The sequence below is a fragment of the Somniosus microcephalus genome, chromosome 5 (assembly GCF_052327205.1).
Source record: "Somniosus microcephalus isolate GS21.2 chromosome 5, FLI_Smic_1.0, whole genome shotgun sequence".
In the NCBI taxonomy this organism is placed as follows: domain Eukaryota; kingdom Metazoa; phylum Chordata; class Chondrichthyes; order Squaliformes; family Somniosidae; genus Somniosus; species Somniosus microcephalus.
This window is the reverse complement of record NC_140991.1, coordinates 173,611,144-173,621,343: the sequence shown is the minus strand read 5'-3', so window position 1 is coordinate 173,621,343 and position 10,200 is coordinate 173,611,144. Positions and strand designations below refer to the sequence as shown.

The window sequence follows — 10,200 nt, the reverse complement described above, 5'->3', positions numbered from 1 at the left end:
CCAGTGGAATGAGTGATGAGAATGAAATTGTTACCATTGATGACTTGGTACAATGTGTAACTGGACAATCACAGCATACTGTGAGACAAACCTGACCAGAAACAACACAAAAATTTACTTAAATGGTATATATCATATTTTATAGTGCAGATCAATTCACTGCAATTACTGTTCAGTTGGAAGGCAACAGTCAAGAATATCCAGTGAAAAATTAACATTTACCAGTAGCTTTTCAAGTAGAACAGGATCTCCATCAATATGTTATCTGATGTAATCAACATGTTTTTATTTTGGTTTGTTTTCCATGCTGGCAAGTAATCAGCTGGAGCAATGGCCACGGAACTTACGCCTCAGGTTCCTGAGCTGTGAGAATCCCGTAGCCATGCAGGAAAATTTATAAAGTAGGGGGGAAAAGGCTCTTAAGTGCCTGTAAAGTACCTCATAATGTTCACAACTGGGTCCCCGCCACTGCAGGTTGGGTCGGCTCCACGCTGATAGATGCACCTGGGGGAAAGGCACGTGGGAGCGACTTGACAGTGGGCTCCTGATCCACTGTCAAAAAAAAAAAAAACTTTCCCACCCGACCCGCCACCGATCGCGCCCGCTAACACCACGGAAAATTCAGCCCTTTGCTTTTTTCTGTATAACAGCAATGTAATTGAATTTAAATCTGTTGCATGTACTATTTAATGTTTATTTTAATAAAATTTTAGTTAGAGCTGACTATTACGTAGTTCACCACATTCAGGGCTCCGTAGCACATTTCCCATAGCATTATAGAATTTTTACAGCACAGAAACAGACCATTCAGCCCATCAAGTCAGCACTGGTGTTTTTCTCCACATGAGCAAACTAGTCAAATCTCACTCTCCTGTTTGCTCCCTTCAGTTTATTAGTAATATCACAAGTAAAGGTTTATTTAACAGAATTTTTGAAAACTTGACATCCATTCATGTAATCCATAATTTTCCTGGAGAAATTTACAAGAACACATTTGGAAAGAAAAACAAAGTCGTGCAAACTTAATGTATTTTTTTTATTCTAAAAAAGTTAAAAACTATTTAGTACTGTAACATATTACAATAATGCTACTCAAACAAATATAAAAACAACAATGCTACAAAACTGTACAATATTCAGTGCTAGGTATGTTGTTTAAGCGACCAAACTGGTTTATTCAAAGTCTACAATTTGTAGGGATATCCCAGTTGAGTAACTAGCCTGTAATATTTAATGAAAGAAATGGTTTCGGGTTCTAATTTTCCCAGCCCTGGTATCACCGCCGTCTCTAACATGAATACATCTCACTTCTGTGAAATTACTCCCAATATTGCATGAATAAAAATAAATATCGTTAAGGCTTAATTAACAGCCAATATATTCATTTTATGAAAACAAATAGTTTTTGAATGGATAAAATGGTATTGATGTAGTGTGAATATCTGAAATAATTGGATAAGAAAAAAAGACTTGCATTTATATAGCGCCTTTCACAATCTCAGGGCGTCCCAAAGCGCTTTACAGCCAATGAAGTACTTTTGAAGTGTAGTCACTGTTGTAATGTAGGAAACGCGGCAGCCAATTTGCGCACAGCAAGCTCCCACAAACAGCAATGTGATAATGACCAGATAATCTGTTTTTGTTATGTTGATTGAGGGATAAATATTGGCCAGGACACCGGGGATAACTCCCCTGCTCTTCTTCAAAATAGTGCCATGAGATCTTTTACGCCCACCTGAGAGAGCAGACTTGGTTTACTGTCTCATCTGAAAGATGAGTAAAGAAGGTGGAAAGGATTTTTCTTTTGGAACTTTGGCATGAAAATTGGATTGCCTCACCTGTTTTTAAGCAACAATTCATATAAGACCATATTTTGATATATTCTTAACTTATATCTTAGTATTTTTGTCATTAAACAATGCGTGCCCTTAAGAGATCAAACTTCACTCATTCTGCATGTGCAACTTCTTTAGCTCATCAGAGAATTACAGGAAATTGATTAAACAGCTATTGCAGCTTTTCTCATTAACTGCATGTAATGACTAATTAGCAGCAATTATGCAAAGATATATGTATCTTCAATATGCCAAACTGCAAGAATAAACCATTTTGGTAAGACTGTGCTTAAACAACATCTTAAGATATATTAACTATTAACATGGTTTCATTAAACAGTAGCAACATATAGCTTTATACAGGCACCAACAGTAAACCTAGGAAATAGTCTCTGATACAAAGAAATCAAAATAAATTAAGTATTATTAAAGATTAGACATTAAACGATTATTTATCCTACCATAATCAGAATTCACAATAAATATCAAAACTTCCATTAATCGTTAGTGCAAGTTTAGAGTATTTTAGAAATAGGGTTGACATTCTATAGCTATTTGCCCATTTTTGTAATTAATGTGAGAAATTGTACCAGTTCTATTATCAATTGCTGATTATCTTGTTTTCTAAAGTGCACAGTGTTAACCAAAGAAACTTGTATATCAGAAGAATTATCGTCAAATAACTGAACATTAAATATTATTGCAAAACAAGCTTTATCTATATTGTTGTACTAACAGTTGCCCTAGATATTTTTCAAACAGTTACTCTATACTTGTTTCGATACAATGACATCAGTAGTATCAATGCACTTCTTAGAAATGTGAACGATTTGACATAGATAAGAAACTCAAAAACTTGGGATTTTGTTTTTTCTAGGGGATATATAGTCTTAATAAAGCAACTTGCAAACTGAAGAGATATAACAAAATAATTTTGATGATTTTAATGTTTTCCACTTTTTTGTTGGGAGAAGAGCATTCATTAGTGCTGAGGGTTATAATGCTACTTAAATCAACAGCTTCAGGGCATTACTTCACTTTATAAAATCATACTATCTCTCTCATCTAATTGCAAGAGGATACTGCATGCACAAGAACACACTAAGCCCAGAAACTATTCTTTGCAGTATTAGTGGACAAACATTTAATGCATCATTTGACAGTCCTCTGAACACTATTTTAATTCAGGTACTAACTTGCCTATTTTAAATAGGTTAATGCCTCTGCTAAAATGGCGCAGGGAGGAGTATAATTCGAGTGTGTTAAATGTTCATCTGCTGATATGGGCAACGATAATTTCTAGGTTTATATATAAAGAGCTATGAAATATCAGTAATGCATCACAATATGCTCAATAATGCTAGAAATGAACAATCCATTGAGAGGAACCTTTCCATATAATAATGAATATAAATATTTAATCTATTGATTCTTCAAACCTTCCCCTCGCTTTTGACTCAGAAAAAGACCCCCCTCTCTTGATTGGATCATTGATTTATTATAAATTATAAAGCTGAAGGTCGATTTTATACTTTATTTTATATCTAGACTGCCTCCAGTGCATCATAGAATGACTCACAGTACTACAGAAAAAGAACAATACACAGATAAACATGTACATGTGTAGACATATATACACTTGCACATATGGAGAGGTAAATACTGCCAACTAAAGTATATGCTATTAAATAAATACATTATAAGGCTTAGGACTGATCTGGAATGTCTCTGTGGTAGGAGATGCAACTTTCTAAGCCTTCATTCTCTCAAAACAGAATCTGAAGATTTTTTTACGAGTAAAACTATAGTACTTCGATAGAAAGGAAAATCAGGCCGGGTGTATAAAGGGTGGCCGGTCACTACCACCCATTTTCTGACACCACTGACAGTTAAAATCCCTCCTTATGTTTAACAAACTGATGGACATAGAGAATTATTGTTTTTTGTAGTGTGGGGCTGGATGCATATAAAAATAGAACAAGGATAGGGAGTATCAGAGGGGGTAGGCAGTGATTTTATTAAAATGGGTAACAATATGATAGATGGCATTGAAACTGCAGACCCTAGAAATCTTTGCATACTGTGCAGTTCCAAAATACGGGAGAGATTCTTGACTACACTCTTAAAGAACTCCCTCTAACAAAATCATAAGCCTGGAAATTCTACTTTAGTATATTATTGTACAAATAGATTAATGTCTACGTCATAGTAACAGACAGAGGGTGTATTTTTTACAAATGTGTTAACTTCGTACGATAATGAGGCAGAAATTCCGATGCCTACAGGTGAGTACGCGCTGTGTACTCACCAATAGGGACATCGGAAATGCCGGTTTCAGGCATGCGCTGCACATGTGTGGGAAACCGGCATTTCTCACCTGTCAAGAAAGCTCTTGACAGATCGGACACCTGCCCTGGAGCAGGGCCTCTGCAGGTGTGGAGTTCCGTTTTTTGGAGACCCTCCGCCCGCAGAAAACACTTATAATTCTTGTGCCTGTAAACGCAGGCACAAGGCCTGCTTTTACCAGGCTAAGAGTTGAAGTGTAAAAAAAAACATTTTTTCCACTGATTTATCATTTAAAAATACTTTAAAGAAAGGTAAGCTTATTTTTAGCCCTGTTTAAAAACTTTAATTATTTTTTCAAAAATTTAAATTTTTGTATAAAATAGTTAATTTATGTAATTTATAGTCATTTTAAAAATGTGATAATTTTTTTAAAATTTATTTGAAGTTTTACTTATGTTTTGGGGGTAATCTCTATTCATATATTTGACAGGTCTTCCTGTCAAATCTATGAATGGAGATTCCCTGCTCTGATTGACTCCCCATGGCCCACGTGATCCCAGGGATGCTGCAAACTACCTGCGCCCCTGGGATACGCGAGCCCTGCACACCGGCAGTTTGAAGAGGCACAGCAATGGAACTCTGCACCTCCTGGGAGCCCTCCGGTCTAGGCGGAGATTTTTCCAAATCGCAGCCCTCCACCCGCGGGAGGGCTGCGAACGGAATTTCTGGGCCAATGTTGTGCACGATAATTCCCAGTCTATAAGGTTAAAGAACAATCACCTTTGAAGGGTGATTTTATTAACTCTTTCACCAGCCGATTTTGTTATTTTGTAAGGATATCGCTATACATAAATTTGTTGTGAATATACACAGGCCATTTTGCTACAACACAGATTTTTCATAAAAATGTAAAAATATATAAAACACATTTTAAAAATATAGGGGTGAATCTCCATTGAGGTTCTTCCACTTGTTTCCTGTAATTTTGCTGAAAGAGCCAAGGAAGCCCTAGAAAAACGTTATGAACAGCATTTACACCATTGTTCTGGAGGTTTACGTGGCTGCTCCAACACGGTTACGCCGGACAAGTGGGAGACCGTCCGTGGAAATTGACCCCATTGTGTCATAGTATTACTGTTTCAGATATTCAGTACACACTGAATTCCATTTACTGATTGCATTTTATCAACTTCAAAGTAAATAAACATAAAAATAGCAATCCAAAAGGTAAATATGGATCTTACTCTTCAGACATTTCCAACATCAACACTAAATGGAGGTGAAAGAGTTAAGCAGTCATTGAACTATCACAGTATTATCTTTCTTGGAAAAAATAGTTTCACAGATCTTATTTAGTACCTATGCGGTATTGTTGATGATTTTGTATTATGTTAAACATAGTTCCCCATAGTGATAATTAAAATCATAACAGTGCAATTATTTCCAGTGGTTTGCTTTCAAATATTATATTGCACAGAGAGTTATCTATTGCTGTTCTATCTTACATTTATAGTTATCTCTTCAGTTCCAAGATTGGTGGCTCTCATAAGCACAGCATATAACAAACACAACGTTTTTGATAAAATTCTAAACATTTACAGAACTATAGGATAGCACTACAGATTTCATTACTTCTGAACTCACTTTGATTTAATTCACATTGAATTTCAATTAGCTTGAGTCTGAAATGCACATAAACCATTTGAGATTATTGCCATGACTGAAGAATGTCAATGCGTGACACACTGTGGTATCTTGATGACTGCAATCTAGTTCTTGGTTGCAGTAAAATGTTAAACTTTGTAGTCAGCTGCCTAATAGATAACATTTTTCACAAGCTTTTGCAGATTACACAAATGCCATCAGTTGGGAAACAGACATGGAAACAGGTTTCTCAATAATATTCCTGGTGTCACAGGATGGAATTATAAAGAAAGACTGGAGAAAGTTGAGCTCTTCAGCCTTGATAGGAGGTGAGTGAGAGGGGACCCCACAGATGTACATAATAAGAAATAGCATGGAAAAGGTAAATGAAAAATATTACTTGAAGTTAAGCCATGACAATAGGACAAGTTGATACAGGTTCGAAATAGTGAAAGACAAGTTTAGGACGCTGCCGGAAAGTTTGTTTCACGCACAGTAATCAACACATGGGGGTGAAATTGACCATGAGCAGGAATGAAAACAGGCGATAGTGAATTGGCAACCCCGTTTTACACCCCGCCTGATTTTCTTTTCGAGTTCTGCTGCCGACTTGCTTTACCGCCAGAGACCAATTTCACCCCCATGGAGTGGTGGGGTAATGGGGCAAAAATCTTCAAATCATTTAAGAAATAGTTGGGCATTGCAATAAGGAATGGGGACTGTCGGCTTTTCTGGATGGGTGAGCTCGAATGGATTGAACATTGCCCTCCTCATCCATATCTATCTTGTGATCTGGTCATTTGGTCTGGATCCCATTAAGTAGTTTGGGATCCTGTACTATTTTTGTAATGTTTCTGTTACAAGTCAAGCTTCTGAATTACTTGCATTTTGTTGATGTACACATGGAGCTCCTCTGGTTTGTCACGCCTGTATGCTATAGTTTTTGAACTGACTATAGGTAATGGAGTGTGTCCCTTGAAAAAGAAAAGAAATTTGTACCTTCAGTAGTTTTTCCCAGTATATTTCCCTCATGATGAATTACCAGAAATAATTGAAAAAGTTTTAAACTTTCTGGCCACTTGTAAATCTATAACCTATTAATTCTACCTTTTGTGGAGGAGATACTTTGCAATTGGTTCCAGGGCGACTTGGTGCATTTGAATTCCAGTGCATCATTATCTGCCTGATTACCATCACAATAATTAATCCAGTGATAACTGTGCCAGCAGAGAAGACTAGAAACATTGCAAGGATCTTGTGGCTAGAGTAGTATTCTGCAAAATAATAATAAAAATAATAGTGGGGAGACAGGTCTAAAAACATTATAGGTATTTCGTATTTAAATTTCACTAATGTATGACTTTGTATAATGCACATTACTGTAATTAAATAAATGCTCAACATTCAAAAATATCAAAGTTAATTTATACTGAATTTCTAATTACAATATGTGGTAAACCACTTTTATCGTTCACTATCGTTACACTATAGTTATCACTGTTATATCGTTACTCTATGGTTATCACTGTTCACACTGTTGTATCACTATACGAGGTCGCCTCTTGTCACGCTGCTATACCTGGGCTGACCACTGCTGACTCCGCCCATGACTCCACCTACCTGCCCAGGTATAAAGGTAGTCGACTGGCTGGCATTCCTCCTTGTTGTATCCGATCACCCACGAGGGTGGGCTCTGTTATTTAGCCAATAAAAACCTATAGTTATTTTCTTAACTCGTCGCTTTTCATTGGATGAATTGATAGGTATATCAATTTTATTGGCTAAATTTTAAAATGTCGACATTTGAGCAGTCAAACGACCAGCCAAACGACCAGCCAAGCGACCAGCCAGACGCCCAGCTACAACAGCCACAGCAGCCGGCCTGGCTGCGAGCCCTCAGACCACCGTACCTGGACCTAAACCCACAGGCAGCAAACTCAGCCCTCGACTTCGAACACTGGCTGAGCTGCTTCGAAGCCTACCTGGGAGAATCCGGCGTGCCTCAGAAATCCATGCTAAGAGTTCTGAACGCCCAAGTGAGCCCTAAAGTATTCGCACTCATCCGGGACCTTAAAACATACGAGGACGCCATCAACCGGCTGAAAAGACAGTACCATGTATGCCAGACACCTCCTAAGATCCCACCTTCACCCCCCCCCACCACCCCCCCAATTCCAGCCCAGGTAGACGGCATGCCGGAACCCCACGAGCCTTCGCCGACCACGCAGACACCAGCATTAACACCGGATAATGCAACACCGCCGCTGCGACGATCAGAAAGGCTTACGAGGCCTCCGGACAGACTGACATACCAGAACTGGTAGTACACTTCACCCCGCCGGACTCAAATCTAAACAAGGGGTGAATGTGGTAAACCACTTTTATCGTTCACTATCGTTACACTATAGTTATCACTGTTATATCGTTACTCTATGGTTATCACTGTTCACACTGTTGTATCACTATACGAGGTCGCCTCTTGTCATGCTGCTATACCTGGGCTGACCACTGCTGACTCCGCCCATGACTCCACCTACCTGCCCAGGTATAAAGGTAGTCGACTGGCTGGCATTCCTCCTTGTTGTATCCGATCACTCACTGATTTTACAAATACAAAATCATTGGATTATTGCTAAGACAAACTGGGGGAGAAATTCAGTATCGCCCCATTTGGGGCGCAATTATCGGCCGGACGCAAAGTTTAGCGCCTGGCGCAAATTATCGCCACCTACTGCGAAATTGGACTGTTTCGCCCCTGGAGCTGATTGCAGCGCTAAATCAGGCGCTGCACGACTCTCTTAAGGCGCTAAGCCGGAGGAGCGAGGCGCTAACTCAGAGGGTGGGCGCAGCGCAGGTGCTGTCAGTTAGCGATTGCACACAGACACGCTGGCGCCGGTCAGCTCTTAAAGGGGAGGGTCGATCTTGATTTGCAGCCGCACCCTGCGCATCGGAACCCTGAATCTCGTCCTGGACAGACCTGTTGCCAAATCCTGCAGCCAAGGACCATGGAGAGGGCCAGGGAGCAAGCGCAGCATTTCAGCGAGGGGGCCTTGGAGGCTCTGGTTGGCGCGGTAGAGTGCAGGTGATCTCTCCTGTACCCGGAGAGTGGCAGGAGGCCTCTGCCCAGCGAGTACCGAAAAGCTTGGAGGGAGGTGGCTCACAGAGTGACCTCCAGCAGCATGGTGCCTAGGACCCCTGTGCAATGCAGGAAGAAGTTCAACGACCTCACTCGGGTCATCAGGGTGAATGCCTTTTTCAGAAACCTTGTCATCCCTCCATCTCGACCTTGCTTTATGGCCAAAGGGTCTTGAAAGCCCAATGCCCAGCCCTCCTCCAACACCTATGGCCCTTTCAGGAAACTCACACGCACATTCAGCACTTTGCATACAGTAAGGGTTATTCGACCATGGGAGGCATTTCAGCCAAGATCATGGCTGCATCTTTACTCAGACCCCGTCCTTTTCCTGGCGCATAATAGGAGACAGCAGCAACGGGCCAGGGGAGGCCGGCCTCACCTTCAAGCCCTGACTGATCTGGAGCAGCGAGTCCACTGGATTGTGGCAAGCCGGATGCTTGGCCCCGTCACCACTGGAAACACCGACCCTGTTCTGGCCAGCAATGGTAAGGTCATCACCTTGTTGACCTCTCTCCTTCCACTTGTTCCTCACAACAGCATCCTTTGACACTCTCGATCCAAATCAGTACATCACTGCACTCATGCCTCCCTTGCTGCCACCCTGTCCTCAGGCTAAAGCCACTCTTGTACCTCCCTGCTTTCAGAAGCTGATTCACCAGGTGAGGAAGTGGGCCCTCAAGCTGCCACTGGGAGTGAATCTGAAGGCGAGGAGGAAGAGTAAGCTGGACCATCAGCGCAACCCTCTGCCGAGGCAGCCCATGGCCATACTGGGGACGCGTCTTCCCTGGAGGGGAGCGGGGGGGAATGGTCTGATGAGGGTGAAGCTCCAGGACCCAGCGGGCTGCAGCAATACGAGGGGGCTAGGGAAGCTCGGGGGCTTTCTCCCCGGAAGGAGAGTATGGCCTCGAGTCCTGCTACAGTGAGCGCAGAAGAGGTGCGGCTCCTCGCTGAAATGAGCGCCCAGGCGGAGCAAAGGCACACTGAGCTCATGGCTGCAGTGGCAAGGATGCCCGAATCCATTGAGTCACTGGCAAGGAGTGTCCAGGACTTCGGTGCAGCACAGGCGTCTGCCACGCAAATGCTATGTGCTGCAATGCAGTCAGTGGCTGGTCTCATGCAGACGCAGATTGAGGCAACGCGAGCACTAACTGATGTCACCCTCGCTGGATTGGGCAGGTTTCCCTGGGGCCCTCCCCGCGCCGCAGCAGGCCAGCAATCTGTGCTCCCGCAGATTGCTCCGCATGCTGAAGTGCTGCCCCGTGGGAGTGCCAGTGTGTCGGTCGAGCGGGGAGATGCTGT

General features: G+C 41.6%; 1 protein-coding gene across 2 annotated transcripts in view; it reads right to left on the bottom strand.

Annotated features, from left to right (window-relative positions):
* Positions 1 to 1,017: 1,017 nt before the first annotated feature.
* itgb8 (integrin, beta 8) overlaps positions 1,018 to 10,200 on the bottom strand; it is a 200,250-nt gene continuing 191,067 nt past the window's right edge. For both annotated transcript variants that reach the window (XM_085988439.1, XM_085988441.1), the window contains exons 14-15: positions 6,873 to 7,039; positions 1,018 to 6,739 (exon numbers count right to left, since the gene is read on the bottom strand). In XM_085988439.1, the coding sequence (XP_085844565.1) occupies positions 6,623 to 6,739; positions 6,873 to 7,039 (284 nt within the window). In that variant the 3' untranslated portion in view covers positions 1,018 to 6,622. The remainder of the gene's footprint in view (positions 6,740 to 6,872; positions 7,040 to 10,200) is intronic.